This window comes from Oncorhynchus tshawytscha, linkage group LG29 (genome assembly GCF_018296145.1).
Source record: "Oncorhynchus tshawytscha isolate Ot180627B linkage group LG29, Otsh_v2.0, whole genome shotgun sequence".
Taxonomy (NCBI): domain Eukaryota; kingdom Metazoa; phylum Chordata; class Actinopteri; order Salmoniformes; family Salmonidae; genus Oncorhynchus; species Oncorhynchus tshawytscha.
Window position 1 is genome coordinate 1,388,255 of NC_056457.1, and position 18,318 is coordinate 1,406,572.

Sequence of the window (18,318 nt, forward strand, 5' to 3'; positions counted from 1 at the left end):
GGCAACACTGCAGGCCTCAAGTTTCAACAAATAGACAGATATATAGACACAGGTTTCAGTCCTCACCCCGGGACCCTACTCAACTCAGAGCGCTCATTCAGGTGATGATTGATTGATTGATATCAATGGTCTCTCTGAGGCTAGGATGTCAACACAGCAGAGCTGTCTACGACAGTAATTGCTTAGATGATAAATAAATTAGCAATGATCACTGCTCTCTGGTGAAGTCAGACATCTACAGATGAAAGATGTGAATGTGAGGTTCCATCCCAAATGGCACCTTATTCCCTACATATCGCATTACTTATGGGCCCTGGTGAAAAGTAGTGCACTATAAAGGGAATCAGGTTCCATTTCGGACATAGCATCTGAGTTCTATTTACACAAGTGTGCACTCAAAGTGTCTCTGTGAAGGTGTTTTTCTTCTTCATCGGCGCGAGTGAAAGTTGAACTAAATGGCACTCAAGGGCTCAGAAACACATTCTAGACACACGATTCTAACAACCCCATGTGTCCCATATCACTGTTATGAGAGGAAAATTCTCTCACGGCTACAATCATCGTTCACTTGCCATACTTATTAACATCTTAAAAAGTACACATTTGGTTGAATATTTTAATATAAAATGTACAAATAAAAAGAAAACTCTTACAACTTGCCAAATAAAGTATTTCATATTCAGTCTGAAGAAAAATACCCTCACAGACTAAACTTCTGAATCCGATAAATGGTATGGATGGCTAGAGGGTAATTATGAACCTAACATAACATGAACATGTAATAAAATGATGGGAAAACTTAAGGGTTAAACAGGAAGTGTAGATAAACATGGTATTCTAGTGGCTTAACCTGAAACAAAAATATCCTTTTAAATAAGCTTGATAATCAGAAAAAAAATAAACAGGCGCACCTGTGATATAAAAACATGTTTTGATCAATAAAAATAAAGGGATAAAAGAAAAAAGAGAGAGAGAACAGCTTTAAAAGAGAAAACAGACACCAGACAGAGAGAGAGATAGAGAGAACAGCTTTAAAAGAGAAAACAGACACCAGACAGAGAGAGAGAGAACAGCTTTAAAAGAGAAAACAGACACCAGACAGAGATAGAGAGAACAGCTTTAAAAGAGAAAACAGACACCAGACAGAGAGAGAGAGAACAGCTTTAAAAGAGAAAACAGACACCAGACAGAGAGAGAGAACAGCTTTAAAAGAGAAAACAGACACCAGACAGAGAGAGAGATAGAGAGAACAGCTTTAAAAGAGAAAACAGACACCAGACAGAGAGAGAGATAGAGAGAACAGCTTTAAAAGAGAAAACAGACACCAGACAGAGAGAGAGATAGAGAGAACAGCTTTAAAAGAGAAAACAGACACCAGACAGAGAGAGAGATAGAGAGAACAGCTTTAAAAGAGAAAACAGACACCAGACAGAGAGAGAGATAGAGAGAACAGCTTTAAAAGAGAAAACAGACACCAGACAGAGAGAGAGATAGCTGTGGTGCCTCTTCATGACCTTAGCTGGAAACGGAGCTAACTAACTAACACCTATGGTTGGTGGTGTAAGTGTGAAAACTTGGGAAGAGAGAGAACATGAGGTCACTAATCGTGAGGTCACTGCACCCAGCAGGGCCTAAACCCAGACTACAGAAGTAGGGTTGGAGAATTCCGGTAAGGATTCGAGGATCTCCTGGTAATTCCCTCCTGATTCCAGGAATATTCCAACCAGGAATCCTGGAAAACCAAGGAATGAAAAAAATATAAATAATTGCTACCCTATACAGGAGGAATTGTATGAAATGTCGAGAGGAAGCCGAATGAACCTTCCATTTGTGTAGGGTCTTTGAACATCAGACATGATTAGGGTTGCAAAATTCTGGTAACTGTCCATACAATTTGGGGAAAGTTACCAGAATTTTTAAACCCTCAACATCATAGCTCCAGAAATGATCTCATCAAAGAATCCAACATACACTTTATAGTCTAGCCACCTAACCGTGGGGTACAGAAACTGAATAGCAGGGAAAGGGTAGAGGGACAGACAGACAGACAGACAGACAGACAGACAGACAGACAGACAGACAGACAGACAGACAGACAGACAGACAGACAGACAGACAGACAGACAGGAGGGAAATTGAAAGAGGTGTGGAGGACTAGCAACTCTAACCTTTCTCTATATAACCTGAACCTTGTTAAGTTAGAAGCAGCTACTTTTTTTTCTTCGGTCTGTTGTAAATCTATTAGCGCTATGGAGCCCTCTGTTAGGTTCCTTGTTTTAGGCCTGTTTTATGATAATAAATTAAGGCTAACTCCACTCCACCCTAATTATACTAGACTGAGAACATTTTACTTACAAATGACAAGCCGATGTCTGGTAGTTTAATTGGCAAATTGTTTTGCTGCCTGGTCACCGTCATGAGTAAAGTATTCAAAGTAGGGTTTAAATATCTTTTTTTAAATATCTCCTAAATAAAAAAGTATAAAACACCTAGGCGTTGTCCTAAATCCCTATATAGGGAATAAGGGTGCCGTTTAGAACGCACTCTGTGTAAGTAGGGCACGGGAACTTGAGGTACGACGACAAGACACTGTCTGATGCCTTGAAAGAAGGCTTCCAACATCAAAGTAACGTCAGGAATCACCTCAGGTTATACAGTGACAGTATCATGGTGCTTCTTTATAAAATATGTTAGAAATATGTCATATATAAAAGGTATGTAAAATAGCAGAAAAATATGAAAATATATTCATTTCTCTTAAATAAAATGACACCTGTTGTTGCCCTTCGATGAGTGTACTGTACCATTTTGCTTTGCCATCTTGGCATAACCGTCCATGGAAGTGTTAAAAACAGCAAGGGCATAGTTTATCGGAGTTTGAAGGTGCATCAGAAATGGCACCCTACCGCTATATAGTGGACTATTTTTGACCAGATTGCTATGGGCCTTGGTCAAAAGTAGTGCACTACATAGAGAAAAGGGTGAACTTTTGGACCGAAGCGGAGTTTAAGACTTGAAGGCAAAATGTTTATTTGTATCTCTTTCCCCATTATTCTCTTCTTGAGGCTTTGCAGTAAAACATACAGAAATGTACATGTAAACACCACCCACTGTCAATCCAGAAACAGAAAAATACAAATCCCTTTGTTTTCTATAAACTAATGTTAAAAACACACTAAGGAAGGAGCTCGTAGTTACAGTACGTACTGGCACAGCACTGATTGGCAGTCACAGTGAAAGCGATCTGAAGACAGAGCAGCGGTCTAAAACCAGATCAGACCAGCCCCACCCTCAAGATGTCCAGTGCATTGACTCAAGATGTCCAGTGCATTGATGCATAATTGACTGAGCTGGACAGGGCCCAGTGGAAGACCCAGAGAGAGATACAGGATTCGTCCCAAAATGGCACCATATTTCCTACATAGTACCTTGACCAGAGCCCTGTGGGTAGTGCAATATATAAAGTCAGTTCACTGCTATCCAACAACGCCCACCACACACATGGCAGAAATAAGGGTAAAATATATAAATATACTAACAACTTTGTTAAAAAGTCCTTCCCTTTTTAATCTTCTTTCTCAAAAAGTCTCTCTCTCTCCGTGGTTCTCAGGAGTGAGTCCATCTGATGGGTATCCAGTGAGTGTCTGTCTCCATCTTCTTCAGAGCCCCATTCAGTTCACTGAATGCTGCTGTCAGGTCGTCGTTGACGATCACCTTCTCAAACAAGTGGCCGTATTGGCTCTCCATCTGCTGGCCGGTGCTCACCATTTCCAGGAAGTCCTCCTCCTGTTGGACAAGAATATCATGGAATAGAATAGATATTTTACTGTCTGTTTTGAGAGAAAAATAAATGTACTTTCTGCTTATCTCAGGGTCAAGCTGTTGTCGATGGCCTATGAAGAAAGAGTAACGGGCATGAGTTTGTGTTTATGTGAATGTCTCACCAACATAACAGCCATTAAACACAAATAAACAGACAGAATGACCCAATCTGTCACGTCTTATTCCGCTCCCCCTCTCTGGTGCTCATTTTTGCCTGTTTACTTATTATTACACACACCTGCCACCATCGTTACGCGCACCTGCGTCTCACCTGGACTCCATCACTTCTATGATTACCTCCCCTATATCTGTCACTCCCTTTGGTTCTTTCCCCAGGCAGTATTTAGTTTCTCATGTCCAGACGCTACTCTTGTTTTGTATTGTCCTATTTATTATTAAAGTCACCCCCTGTACTAGCTTCCTGACTCCCAGCGTCTGCATTACACAAACAGAGAGCTGCTTGACCCTGAAGGTCACCTAGACCTCTTTACAAAACCTTACACACAAAACCTCAAGGAATTTTCTAACGGGCCAATTGGATACAAAATAAAATAAAAAAGCCTAAAAGCAGAAAACATATCTGTGATTGACAAAACATATCTGTGATTGACAAAGAGACAGACAAAACAACAGATCCATAATTGATGCATAATTGATACATGCCACTTTGGACATAGTGACAGGCCAATGACAGTGTGTGAACAAGGCATTCAAAATGGGAGGCCTTCAGAAAAGGAAATGGCTTGGGCACATGAACCTACTACTGTAGCTACACTTTACTGTATATACAAAAGTATGTGGACACCCCTTCAAATGAGTGGATTTGGCCATTTCCCGTTGCTGACAGGTGTAAAAAAAATCGAGGTAAAGTCGAGGTGACAGGTGTATAAAATGCAACCTCTATAGACAAACACTGGCAGTAGAATGGCTTTACTGAATGGCTTTACTTTCCCGACCCCTCCAGTCTCAGCCTCCAGTATTTATGCTGCAGTAGTTTATGTGTCAGGGGGCTAGGGTCAGTCTGTTATACCTGGAGTATTTCTCCTGAATTATCCGGTGTCCTGTGTGAATTTAAGTATGCTCTCTCTAACGCTTTCTATCTTTCTTTCTCTCTCTCGGAGGACCTGAGCCCTAGGACCATGCCTCAGGACTACCTGGCCTGATGACTCCTTGCTGTCCCCAGTCCACCTGACCTCAACCCCCCATCGAACACCTTTGGGATGAATTGGAACAATGACTGCAAGCCAGGCCTTAGCGCCCAACATCAGTGCCCGACCTCACTAATGCTCTTGTGGCTGAAAGGAAGCAAGTCTCCGCAGCAATGTTCCAACATCTAGTGGAAATCCTTCCAAGAAGACTGGAGGCTGTCATGGAAGCAAAGGGGGGACCAACTCCATATTAATGGCCATGATTTTGGAATGAGATGTTCGACGAGCAGGTGTCCACATACTTTTTGACATGTAGTGTATATAACTCCTGACCCCACCACTAGCCTGGTCCCTTATATGTTTGTGCTGTTTTGCAACTACTATGGAGATTGGGAGCCAGCAGAACTAGATCTGGGATCAGGCTATGCTAATTAATCATAGCTCCCTAGACAACTTATTACCTGGTTAGCATTTTAGGACCTATTTCTTGCCCAGTCATCCCTTCCTGATGGTATTAGACTGCCCTGTGAAATGTTTATATGGGCTGATCCATTCTAGCCTCAGACAAAGGAACAGGGCATGGTTAGAGAGGCTATAGCGGCCTTCTGAAATCAAATCAAATCCAATTTTATTTGTCACATACACATGGTTAGCAGATGTTAATGTGAGTGTAGCGAAATGCTTGTGCTTCTAGTTCCGACAATGCAGTAGTAACCAATGAGTAATCTAACCTAACAATTCCACAACAGCTACCTTATACACACAAGTGTAAAGGGATAAAGACTATGTACATAAAGATATATGAATGGGTGATGGTACAGAACGGCAGAGGCAAGATGCAGTAGATGGTATCGAGTACAGTATATACATATGAGATGAGTAATGTAGGGTATGTAAACATTATATTAAGTGGCACTGCTTAAAGTGGCTAGTGATACATTTTTTGACATCAATTCCCATTATTAAAGTCAGTATGTTGGCAGCAGCCACTCAATGTTAGTGGTGGCTGTTTAACAGTCTGATGTCCTTGAGATAGAAGCTGTTTTTCAGTCTCTCAGTCCCTGCTTTGATGCACCTGTACTGGCCTCGCCTTCTGGATGATAGCGGGGTTAACAGGCAGTGGCTCGGGTGGTTGTTGTCCTTGATGATCTTCCTGTGACATCGGGTGGTGTTGGTGTCCTGGAGGGCAGGTAGTTTGCCCCCGATGATGTGTTGTGCAGACCTCACTACCCTCTGGAGAGCCTTACGGTTGTGGGCGGAGCAGTTGCCATACCAGGTGGTGATACAGCCCGACAGGATGCTCTCGATGGTGCATCTGTAAAAGTTTGTGAGTGCTTTTGGTGACAAGCCGAATTTCTTCAGCCTCCTGAGGTTGAAGAGGCGCTACTGCGCCTGTCCAGTCTCTAGGTAACAAGGTAGACGAAATTAGGGCAAGTGTTGCCTTCCAGAAAGACATTCGTGATTGTTGCATACTCTTTCACGGAAACATGGCTCTTTGGGGACATGCTGTCGGAGTCAGTACAGCCACCGGGATTCTTTGTATGTCAGGCCGACAGGAATAAACATCTCTCCGGAAAGAAGAAGGGGGGGGCTGTGTGCTTCACAATGAATGCCTCATGGTGTAATCATAACAACGTACAGGAACTCAAGTCCTTCTGCTCACCTGACCTCACCTGATCTAGAATTCCTTAAAATCAAATGCCGGCCATATTACCTCCCAAGAGAATTCTCGTCAGTTATCTTCACAGCTGTGTACATTCCCCCTTAAACAGCCCTAAAGGAACTTCCCTGGACTCTATGTAAACCATATATCCTGAGGCTGCATTTATTGTGGCTGGGGATTTTAACAAAGCAAATTTAAGAACAAGGCTATCTAAATTCTATCAGCATAGTGATTGCACTACGCGCGGGGGTAATACACTCGATCACTGCTACTCTAACTTCCGCAACGCATACAAAGCCCTCACCTGCCCTCCCTTCGGTAAATCCGATCACGACGCCATCTTGCTACTACCGTCTTATAGGCAGAAACTCAAACAGGATGTACCAGTGACTAGAACCATTCAATGATGGTGTGACCAATCAGACTCCACGCTTTAAGATTATTTTGATCACGCGACTGGGATATGTTCCAGTCAGCCTCAGAGAACAACATTGATCTATTCGCTGACTCGGTTTCATAAAAGAGTTTACAAAAGAAGTGCATTGGAGATGTTGTACTCACTGTGACTATTAAAACCTACCGTAACCAGAAACAGTGGATGGATGGCGGCATTTGTGCAAAACTGAAAGTGCGACCTCATATAACCATGGAAAGAGGTATGGGAATGTGGCTGAATATAAACAGTGTCGTTATTCCCTCCGCAAGGCAATCAAACAATCTAAATGCCAGTACAGGGACAAAGTGGAGTCGCAATTTAACTGCTCAAACACGAGATGTATGTGGCAGAGTTTACAGGAAATTACGGACTACAAAAAGAAAACCAGCCACGTCAAGGATGCCGATATCACGCTTCTACACAAACTAAACACCTTCTTTGCCCGCCTTGAGGATAATACAGTGCCACCGTCACGGCCCGCTAACAAGGACTGCGCCCCCCTCCTCCTCCTTCTCCGTGGCCGACGTGAGTAAAACATTTAAAAGTGTTAACCCTCGCAAGGCTGCTGGCCCAGATGGCATCCCAAGTCACGTCCTCAGAGCATGCACAGTCCAGCTGGCTGGTGTGTTTACAGACATATTCAATCGCTCCCTATCCCTGTCTGCTGTCCCCACATGCTTCAAGATGGCCACCTGTTCCTGTACCCAAGAATGCCCCGTCGCACTCACTTCTGTCATCATGAAGTGCTTTGAGAGACTAGTAAAGGATCATATCACCTCCACCTTACCAGCCACCCTAGACCCACTTCAATTTGCATACTGCCCAAACAGTTCCACAGACGATGCAATTGCCATCACACTGCACACTGCCCTAACCCATCTGGACAAGAGGAATACCTATGTAAGAATATTGTTCATTGACTACAACCCAGCATTCAACACCATAGTACCCTCCAAAATCTTCAAACAGCTGGAGGCCCTGGGTCTCAACCCCACCCTGTGCAATTGAATCCTGGACTTTCTGACGGGCCGCCCCCAGGTGGTGAATGTAGGAAACAACATCTCCACTTTGCTGACCCTCAACACTGGGGCCCCACAAGGGTGCGTGCTCAGCCCCCTCCTCTACTCCCTGTTCACCCACGACTGCAGCAAAGCTTGGACCGAGAAACTGAAAAACAGCTTCTATCTCAAGGCCATCAGACTGTTAAACGGCCATCACTAACACAGAGAAGCTGGTGCCTCCATACAGACTTGAAATCATTGGCCACTCTAACAAATGGATCACTAGTCACTTTATTATTGCCACTTTAATAATGATGTTTACATGTCTTGCATTACTCATCCCATATGTATATACTGTATTTTATACCATCTATTGCACCTTGCCTCTATGCCGCTCGGTTATTGCTCATCCATATACAGTGGCAAGAAAAAGTATCTGAACCCTTTTGAATGACCTGGATTTCTGCATAAATTGGTCCTCAAATTTGATCTGATCTTCATTTAAGTCACAACAACAGACAAACATAGTGTGCTTAAACTAATAACACACAAATTATTATATTTTTCTTGTCTGTATTGAATACATCATTTAAACATTCACAGTGTAGATTGGAAAAAGTATGTGAGTCAGGAGTCCGCTAACCTGGAGTCCAATCAATGAGATCAATGAATCAATGAGACTGGAGATGTTGGTTAGAGCTGCCTTGCCCTATAAAAAACACACAAAATTTGTGTTTGCTATTCACAAGAAGCATTGCCGGTAGAAATAACACCAGAAGAAATGGCAGCTGTTTTAAGGGCACCCAACCAATTGCGCTATTATGTGTTTTTTTCACGTTATTTGTAACTTATTTTGTACATAATGTTTCTGCAACCGTATCTTACAGCAAAAAAAGAGCTTCTGGACAGCGATCACTCACCTCGGATTAGACAAAGATTTTTTCTTCAACAAACAAGACGCATAAGACATCCTCCAAACAGCCGGCAGGGCCGACATCCACGTTATTTGCAAGTGGAAGCGACACAGGTACAGAGGACAAAGAGGCGGATGCCGGATCAGGACCCGAAAAAGGCGAGTGGGAAAGCTGCCGTTACCGTCAATACTACTCGCCAACGTGCAATCATTGGACAATAAACTAGACGAGGTATGATCACAAATATCCTACCAACGTGACATCAAAAACTGTAATATCCTATGTTTCACGGAATTGTGGCTGAATGACGACATGGATATTCAGCTAGCGGGAAACGCTGCACCGGCAAGATAGAACAGCACACTCCGGTAAGATGAGGGGGGCAGTCTGTGCATATTTGTAAACAACAGCTGGTGCACGATATCTAAGGAAGTCTCTAGATTTTGCTCACCTGAAGTAGAGTATATTGTGATAAATTGCAGGCCACACTACTTGCCTAGAGAGATTTCAGCTATACTTTTTGTGTCTTTTTATTTACCACCACAGACAGATGCTGGCACTAAGACCGCACTCCGTCGGCTGAATAAGGAAATAAGCAAACAGGAAACCACTCACCGAGAGGTGGCGCTCCTAGTGGCCGGAGACTTTAATGCAGGGAAACTTAAGGACTGTTTTGCTATCACAGACTGGAACATGTTCCAGGATTCTTCCGATGACATTGAGGAGTACACCACATCAGTCACTGGCTTTATCAGTAAGTGCATCGAAGATGTCGTCCCTACAGTGACTGTACGTACATACCCCAACCGGAAGCCATGGATTACAGGCAACATTCGCACTGAGCTAAAGGTTAGAGCTGCCGCTTTCAAGGTGCGGGACTCTAACCCGGGAAGCTTTCAAGAAATCCTGCTATGCCCTGTGACGAACCATGCTTGCCTCACTTCGAGGCAAGCAACACTGAGGCATGCATGATAGCATCATCTGTTCCAGGCAACTGTGTGATCACGCTCTCCGTAGCCGACATGAGTAAGACCTTTAAACAGGTCAACATACACAAGGCTGCGGGGCCAGACGGATTACCAGGACGTGTGCTCCGGGCATGTGCTGACCAACTGGCAGGTGTCTCCGACATTTTCAACATGTCCCTGATTAAGTCTGTAACACCAACATGTTTCAAGCAGTCCACCATAGTCCCTGTGCCCAAGAACACAAAGGCAACCTGGACAAAAGGAACACTTATATGAGAATGCTATTCATTGACTACAGCTCAGTGTTCAACACCATAGTACCCTCAAAGCTCATCACTAAGCTAAGGATCCTGGGACTAAACACCTCCCTCTGCAACTAGATCCTGGACTTCCTGACGGGCCAGTGGTAGGCCTGATCACCGACAACGACGAGACAGCCTATAGGGAGGTTGTCAGAGACCTGGCCGGGTGGTGCCAGAATAACAACCTATCCCAAGACTAAGGAGATTATTGTGGACTACAGGAAAAGGAGGACCGAGCACGCCCCCATTCTCATCGACGGGGCTGTAGTGGAGCAGTTTGAGAGCTTCAAGTTCCTTGGTGTCCACATCAACAACAAACTAGAATGGTCCAAACACCAAGACAGTCGTGAAGAGGGCATGACAAAGCCTATTCCCCCTCAGGAAACTAAAAAGATTTGGCATGGGTCCTGAGATCCTCAAAAGCAGCAACATCGAGAGCATCCTGACTGGTTGCATCACTGCCTGGTAAGACAACTGCTCTGCCTCTGACCGCAGGGCACTACACAGGGTAGTGCGTACGGCCCAGTACATCACTGGGGCTAAGCTGCCTGCCATCCAGGACCTCTACACCAGACGGTGTCAGATGAAGGCCCTAAAAATTGTCCAAGACCCCAGCCACCCCAGTCATAGACTGTTCTCTCTACTACCGCATGGCAAGTGGTACCGGGAGTGCCAAGTCTAGGACAAAATGTTTTTACCCCCAAAACCCCTGAACAGGTAATCAAATGGATACCCGGACTATTTGCATTGTGTGCCTCCCCCAACCCATCTTTTTATGCTGCTGCTACTCTCTGTTTATCATATATGGATAGTCACTTTAACTATACATTCATGTACATACTACCTCAATTGGGCTGACCAACCAGTGCTCCCGCCCAGTGGCTAACCGGGCTATCTGCATTGTGTCCCACCCACCACCCGCCAACCCCTCTTTTACACTTCTGCTATACTCTGTTAATCATATATGCATAGTCACTTTAACCATATCTACATGTACATACTACCTCATTCGGCCTGACTAACCGGTGTCTGTATGTAGCCTCGCTACTTTTATAGCCTCGCTACTGTATATAGTCTGTCTTTTTACTGTTGTTTTATTTCTTTACCTACCTATTGTTCACCTAATACATTTTTTGCACTATTGGTTAGAGCCGGTAAGTAAGCATTTCACTGTAAGGTCCACACCTGTTGTAGTCAACGCACATGACAAATAAACTTTGATTTGATGTGAACTATGCCTTGAACAAAAGAGATCTCAGAAGAACTAAGATTAAGAATTGTTGATTTGCATAAAGCTGGAAAGGGTTACAAAAGTATCTCTAAAAGCATTGATGTTCATTAGTCCATGGTAAGAAAAATTGTGTATAAATGGAGAAAGTTCAGCACTGTTGCTACTCTCCCTAGGAGGGGCCGTCCTGCAAAGACGACTGCAAGAGCACAGCACAGAATGCTCTATGAGGTTATGAAGAATCCTAGAGTGTCAGCTAAAGACTTACAGAAGTCTCTGGAACATGCTAACATCTCCGTTGACGAGTCCACTATGCATAAAACACTAAACAAGAATGGAGTTCATGGGAGGACACCACAGAGGAAGCCACTGCTGTCCAAAAAAAACATTGCTACACGTCTGAAGTTTGCAAAAGTGCACCTAGATGTTCCAAAGCGGTACTGGCAAAATATTCTGTGGAAACTACAGTTGAGTTGTTTGGGAAGGAACACAACACTGTGTGGAGAAAAAAAGGCTCAGCACACCAACATCAAAACCTCATCTCAACTGTAAAGTATGGTGGAGGGAGCATCATGGATTGGGGCTGCTCTGCTGTCTCAGGGCCTGGACAGCTTGCTATCATCGATGGAAAAATGTATTCTCAAGTTCATCAAGACATTTTGCAGGAGAATGTTAGGCTGTCCGACCAAATTGAGGCTCCACAGAAGTTGGGTGTTGCAACAGGACAACGACCCAAAACACAGAAGTAAATCAAGAACAGAATGGCTTCAACAGAAGAAAATACACCTTCTGGAGTGGCCCAGTCAGATTCCTGACCTCAACCCGATTGAGATGCTGTGGCCTGACCTCAAGAGGGCTGTTCACACCAGACATCCCAAGAATATTGCTGAACTGAAACAGTTTTGTGAAGAGGAATGATCCAAAATTCCTCCTGACTGTTGTACAGATCTGATCTACAGAAAACTTTTGGTTGAGGTTATTGCTGCCAAAGGAGGGTCAACCAGTTATTAAATCCAAGGGTTCACATACTTTTTCCACCCTGCACTGTGAATGTTTACACTGTGTCTTCAATAAAGACATGAAACCATATAATTGTTTGTGTGTTATTAGGTTAAGCAGACTATTTGTCTATTGTTGTGACCTTGATAAAGATCAGATAAAATTGCATGACAAATTTATGCAGAAATCCAGGTATTTCCAAAGGGTTCACATACTTTTTCTTGACACTGTGTTTATATGTATATATTCTTATTCCATCCCTTTACTTAGATGTGCGTGTTTTAGGTAGTTGTTGTGGAATTGTCAGATTACTTGTTGATGTTGTTGCACTGTCGGGACTAGAAGCACAAGCATTTTGCAACACTTGCAATAACATCTGCTAACCATGTGCATGTGACCAATAAAATTAGATTTGATTTGATTTAGCTAGCTCCTTTTTGTAAAGGAACACTGGGCTTCAGATCTCCGCTGAGATATGGTCACACTCAGGGACTCTGCCAAACACACAAATATAAATACTGTACACATACTGTATACAGACACATTCATAGGCAGGAACACAAACAGAAACAAACAAATTGATGCAGAAAAACACACTGACGACACACTTACACAGACAGACAGAAGAATACAATTTTAGAATGTCCCCCTTGCTAGTGGTTTTAACACCTCATAGTTGATTAGTCGTGCAACTAAAGTTAAATGGTCACCATGACACGGACTGCATTTTCAAGCCAGTCTACAAACATTTACATTTTAGTCATTTAGCAGACGCTCTTATCCAGAGCAACTAGGGTTAAGTTCCTTGCTTAAGGGCACATCAACAGATCGTTCATCTAATCGGCTCGGGGATTCAAACCAGCAACCTTTCAGTTACTGGCGCAATGCTCTTAACCATTAGGCTACCCTGCCTCTGAATGCCAACACTGCCATACATTGTATTTGTATTTATTATGGATCCCCATTAGCTGCTTCCCTGGGATGCAGTAAAATTAAGGCTTTTATATACAATTAAAAACATTACATTACAGATTTCACAACACATTAAGTGTGTGCCTTCAGGCCACTACTCTACTCTATTATGGACAGACCTCTTCCCATCTCAGATACTGTTGCATCAATATGTTTTGACCATGACTCTCTCTCTCTCTCTCTTTCTCTCTCTCATCTACTGTACAAGGCAGTAAAAATCCACCCACATTATCTCACAGTCTATTGTCTTCTGTGAGAAGACATGATGGTTTTATCATCCTCTGTCTCGGAGGAAGGGATAAGGTTGAGGAGGGAGCACTAGGTTCGTTGGCCTGGGCTGAGAGGAAGTTGAAGCGGCTCAGTCTGTCGGTCCGTCCACCATATATTCCCTCCAGTGATCTGAGGCTGCTGATCCTTGGTAGCCTTCCTCTGTGGTCAGCCCTCAGAAAGCCTAGAACTGCTGGATGTGGACCCAGTGACCCAGGCTACATCCCAAATAGCTCCCTATTCCCTATATAGAGCACCCATTGGAGCTCTGGTCAAAAGTAGTGGTGCAGGGAATAGGGTGCCATTTGGGAAGCACACTCAGCTACTACTGCCAGCAGCTCTCCAACCCTTTGAACCTTAGACCAGAAACTGGCAGCCATAGAGATACATTCAATTATTGAATTCTATGCTTGCAGCAGGGCAGTGGGGTAGACATGGACAGAACGAGCCCTAGAGATGCTGTGTATGCCATTTCCATGTCAACCAGTCAGTCAGTGTCCATGCCATGGCATGTCTCCCTCTCTATGGTCATAGCAGGCCAGGTAAGGGTGACCGTTTACATTATGGGGAGAGAAGGAGAGAAAGAAAGAAAACAAGAACAAGAGAGAAACAGACAGACAGACCAAGATGGACAGATAGAGAGAGGAAGAGAGAGATAGGGACAGAAAGACAGGGAAAGAGAGAGAGAAAGACAAAGAGAGAGAGAGAGGAAGAGAGAAAACCAGAGACAGAGACGAAGAAAACGAAAGAGACAGAGAGAGAAACAGAGACCAAGAAAGGGACAGAGATCTCAGAGCCAGCATCAGGACTCATCCCTCTCTTCAGTCTCTTCTCAGTCCTGGCCATCAGCAGGAGTTCTTGGCCATCCCCTCGGCCCTCAACGGAAAATCTGCTTTTATTCATATACATAAAAAGCACCTGCCCTATGTATTAAAATGACATAAAATATCAAAACCGATCTGGTTCGGCAAAGAGGTCCCCGATTTACTCTGAAAGAAGACATAATGTCATTGCTTTGGCTAGAGGGAAAGGTAAGATACCCTATCTCATGATCCCTTTACTTATTATACTGCTATTACTAGGAATAGGAATCTGGACACATTCATTACCATATTTCAGTATATATCTGATTATATCAGAGGTTTTGGGGCTCATATTAAGTGTCAGACACATTTAAAAGCAGATATGAATGTAGTGCAGGTTAAACAATAGAGCAGGATACAGCTCTGTTAAAACAATGAAAAGTCTGTTCTCCAGAAGTCTGGATGGGACAATGGATTATTCTAACAGACCCGAGCTGCTGCCTCTAGCATTCTCACTGAAATAAATACAGCAGGACGAGAATAAAATACCGCTGTGACATTTCCACCAAACAAGGTTTTTCTTTCTTTCTTTAATAGCTGGGATCTGATGGTTTAAAACTCTGCCTGTCAATCTCTATAAAGGTTTACAGAAAGGACTTTGGCGACTGGACATATTCCAACCAGGTAACAAAAAGAAACGTTGAGATTGCATTTATGTTACCTGAGAGAACTATAGATCTAATAAAGGTATTATAGTCCAGAGCAAGTCTCAAAAGTCTGCCCTGTCTCTGACAACTAGCGCTTACTGTTCATAGGAGTCACACTGAGAGCAGAGAGAGACTTTCACCCAAAAGTCATACAACGGTCAATAGCATGGCCTTTGACCTCTGACCTCTGTCTGACCTCTCACCCCACAGGATGGTCATCATCGTGTATGATGGCACTGCTTACCTACGGCCTCGTCACTAACCTTTACATCTTAATATCTGAGAGCCCGACAATCATTTTCTTTTTTCTTATTGAGATAAAAAGAAAAACACACCAGAGATCTCAGAGATGTTGACAGTAAATGACTGGGATGTGGTCATACTGACTTGAATACAGTATGTCAGTATGTCAGTGCGGTGATTCGTTGAATGTGTGTAATCATTTCATGCTTTAAGTAAGGATGACTTTAAAAATAGCTGCTGAGCCTCTGACATGTTTAAAATCGTGACGGTACATCTCAGTGACGGCTCCATGAAGGATGTTTTGAGTGAGAGCTGCCCTGCTGTGTGCGACCCTGTCCTTTTCCAGAGCCCTGCTGTGCTTTGCTGCGCTGTGTGTTGCGTTAGGTCATGGTGAACACACAGAGAGGTGTGTGTGGAGTAACACCTCAGAGTGGGTCTGAGGTTGTGTTCCAGATGGCTCCCTATTCCCTTTATAGTGCACTACGTTTAACCAGGACCCATAGGGCTCTGGTCCAAAGTTGTGTACTATATAGGTGGCGGCTTTGAGGCTTTACCATTCGTCCATCAGATGAGCCGCCAGCCAATCTGATCTGCACCTGAGGCCGCCCGGCCTACACACACCTACTTCCCCCTCCTCCTCTACGCTCCCCTCTCACAGCCCTGTTTGACGGCGACCTTGTGGAAAGCCTCCACACCTCCAACATCACAGCCAGACTCTCTCTCCCTCTTTCTCCCTCCTCTCCTCTCTCATTCTCACCTCCCCCTCTTCTCTGTCTCTCTATCCCCCCTCCCCTTCTCTCCTCATCGGCCCAGCTTGTGGCTGTGATCAGGGCTATGGCCCGTAGCGTGGCCCCACGTAGGGAGAGACGACCTGACAGGGGCTGGGAAAGCCATCAGCCACCACTACGGCAACACGCTTCAGGCTAATTGGTTTCACGTGGGGCCCGGCTGTGAGTTGTGACTGGCTGGTGTATAAGGGTGTGTAACACACACACATACACGCAGGTATCCAGACACGCACCCACAAGCAGACACACGCACACACACACACACTAGCCTGCAGCAGAAAAGTGTGTGTAGTAAAGATGACATCACCACTACCACAGCTAGCTCCCCCAGAGCCCCAGATGGTCTCTGTTATTCCTTTAGGTGGGCTTCAGGGAGGAATAAACTGCGAGGGTCTCTGATAACCTCCCTCTTGTTAACCAGCAGCTAGGCCATGTGGTACTCTAACACTGCTGGATCACCTTTGGTCCCACCTTATAACGTCACATTTATGAGGCTTCTGAGTGGTGCAGCAGTCTAAGGTACTGCATCTCAGTGCTAGAGGGATCACTACAAACCCTGGTTCAATTCCAGGCTGTATCACAACCGGCTGTGATTGGGAGTCCCATAGAACGATGTACAATTGGCCCAGTGTCGTCCGGGTTAGTGTTTGGCCGGGGTAGGCCGTCATTGTAAATAAGAATTTGTTCTTAACTGACTTGCCTAGTTAAATAAAGGTAAAATATATAAACATAAACATGGACGTAAACACACCACGTCACTTTTACAGAAGACGTCTGAGTGGGAAGTGTGCTTCCAATGCAATTAAACAACCCATTCTGTGAATATTTTTCTTTTTTTTTTTAAAGTTTGGAAAAAAAAATGTTATTCTAAAACACTGCCTGTTTTACCGGAGTGTTTTACTTTTAACTTTGTTTCAAGGCTTCTCTGTCACTGTGCCATTTTTGACAAGGTGAAACATTCAAAGGTTTCTTCTCTTGGCAAAGGAGAAAAGGCTTCTCTTGATAATATGAAAAGATTTCAAAGTTTATGTTGATGTGTCTTACCGAGAATGGCGTGGCGGATCCCTTGTCGTCTTTGCCTGAGATGACCTTCGCGTTCCTTCTGGTCTCCCGCAGGCGCTCGATGGGCGGCGGCTTCACAAACACCACGTAGGGTTTAAACTCTGCCGTCCTCAAGTGCTTTATCATCTGCAACACACAGAGGAGAGAGAAACAGATGCAGTAAGAAAAAGGAACTATTGATTTACTTCGGTGCAAAACAACTCATACAGTTTTAAACCATTTCAAAGTACAAAGAATCCCAGAGGATGACACAATGAATGCGTTAAATACACTTCTGTCCAAAGTGATCCTTGACCAAGGGAAGGTGCTCTATGGGTGACAGGTTATTAGTCTTCGGTCCTCCCAACACATTAGTCATGGGAGTAGAGGATACGACTGGGTCTTGTTGCTCTATCTGGAGATATCGCATTGTGAACGAGTGAAGTTAGTCACAGATCTCAGTCTGTCGAGCTGGTCTGTCCCAGCACTGAGGCGATGAAACATTACAAGGCTGGGTCGCGTTGACACGTAGCATGCAGCATGTGTGTGTGTGTGTGTGTGTACTGAACCGCAGCAGAGTGGAGTGTTAACCAGCGCTGGTCTGCTTCCTCTCTCGCTGTGTTCTGGGAAGCGGGTCCAAAACCCCAGGCTGACACAAAGGTTGTGCCCCAAATGGCACTCTATACCCTATCTAGAGCACTACTTTTGATCATAGGGCCCTGGTCAAAAGTAGTGCACTAAATAGGGAAAAGTGTGCCATTTGGGACGGAACCCCGAAGACATGAGTGAAAGACTACCATTCGTCTCCCTCACAGAGAGAGAGGAGAGCAGAGGAGATGAGGAAAGTAAAGCTTTCATCAGGAGCTCAGACAGTCAGCAGGGGACCAGACAACATCACTCGCTCTGCAACACTGCTCTGATATGAAACTCATGTGATCGACTACTGCGGGGTAAAGAGCCAAAATGGAGCACGCACACAGACACAGAGCAGTATTACTCAACACGCTGGCACGAGT

At 44.2% G+C, this 18,318-nt stretch overlaps 1 protein-coding gene across 2 annotated transcripts in view; it reads right to left on the reverse strand.

Moving 5' to 3' along the window:
* Positions 1 to 1,406: 1,406 nt before the first annotated feature.
* mpp7a (membrane palmitoylated protein 7a) overlaps positions 1,407 to 18,318 on the reverse strand; it is a 261,584-nt gene continuing 244,672 nt past the window's right edge. For both annotated transcript variants that reach the window (XM_042308490.1, XM_024393190.2), the window contains exons 17-18: positions 17,306 to 17,449; positions 1,407 to 3,786 (exon numbers count right to left, since the gene is read on the reverse strand). In XM_042308490.1, coding sequence (XP_042164424.1) covers positions 3,607 to 3,786; positions 17,306 to 17,449 — 324 coding nt within the window. In that variant the 3' untranslated portion in view covers positions 1,407 to 3,606. The remainder of the gene's footprint in view (positions 3,787 to 17,305; positions 17,450 to 18,318) is intronic.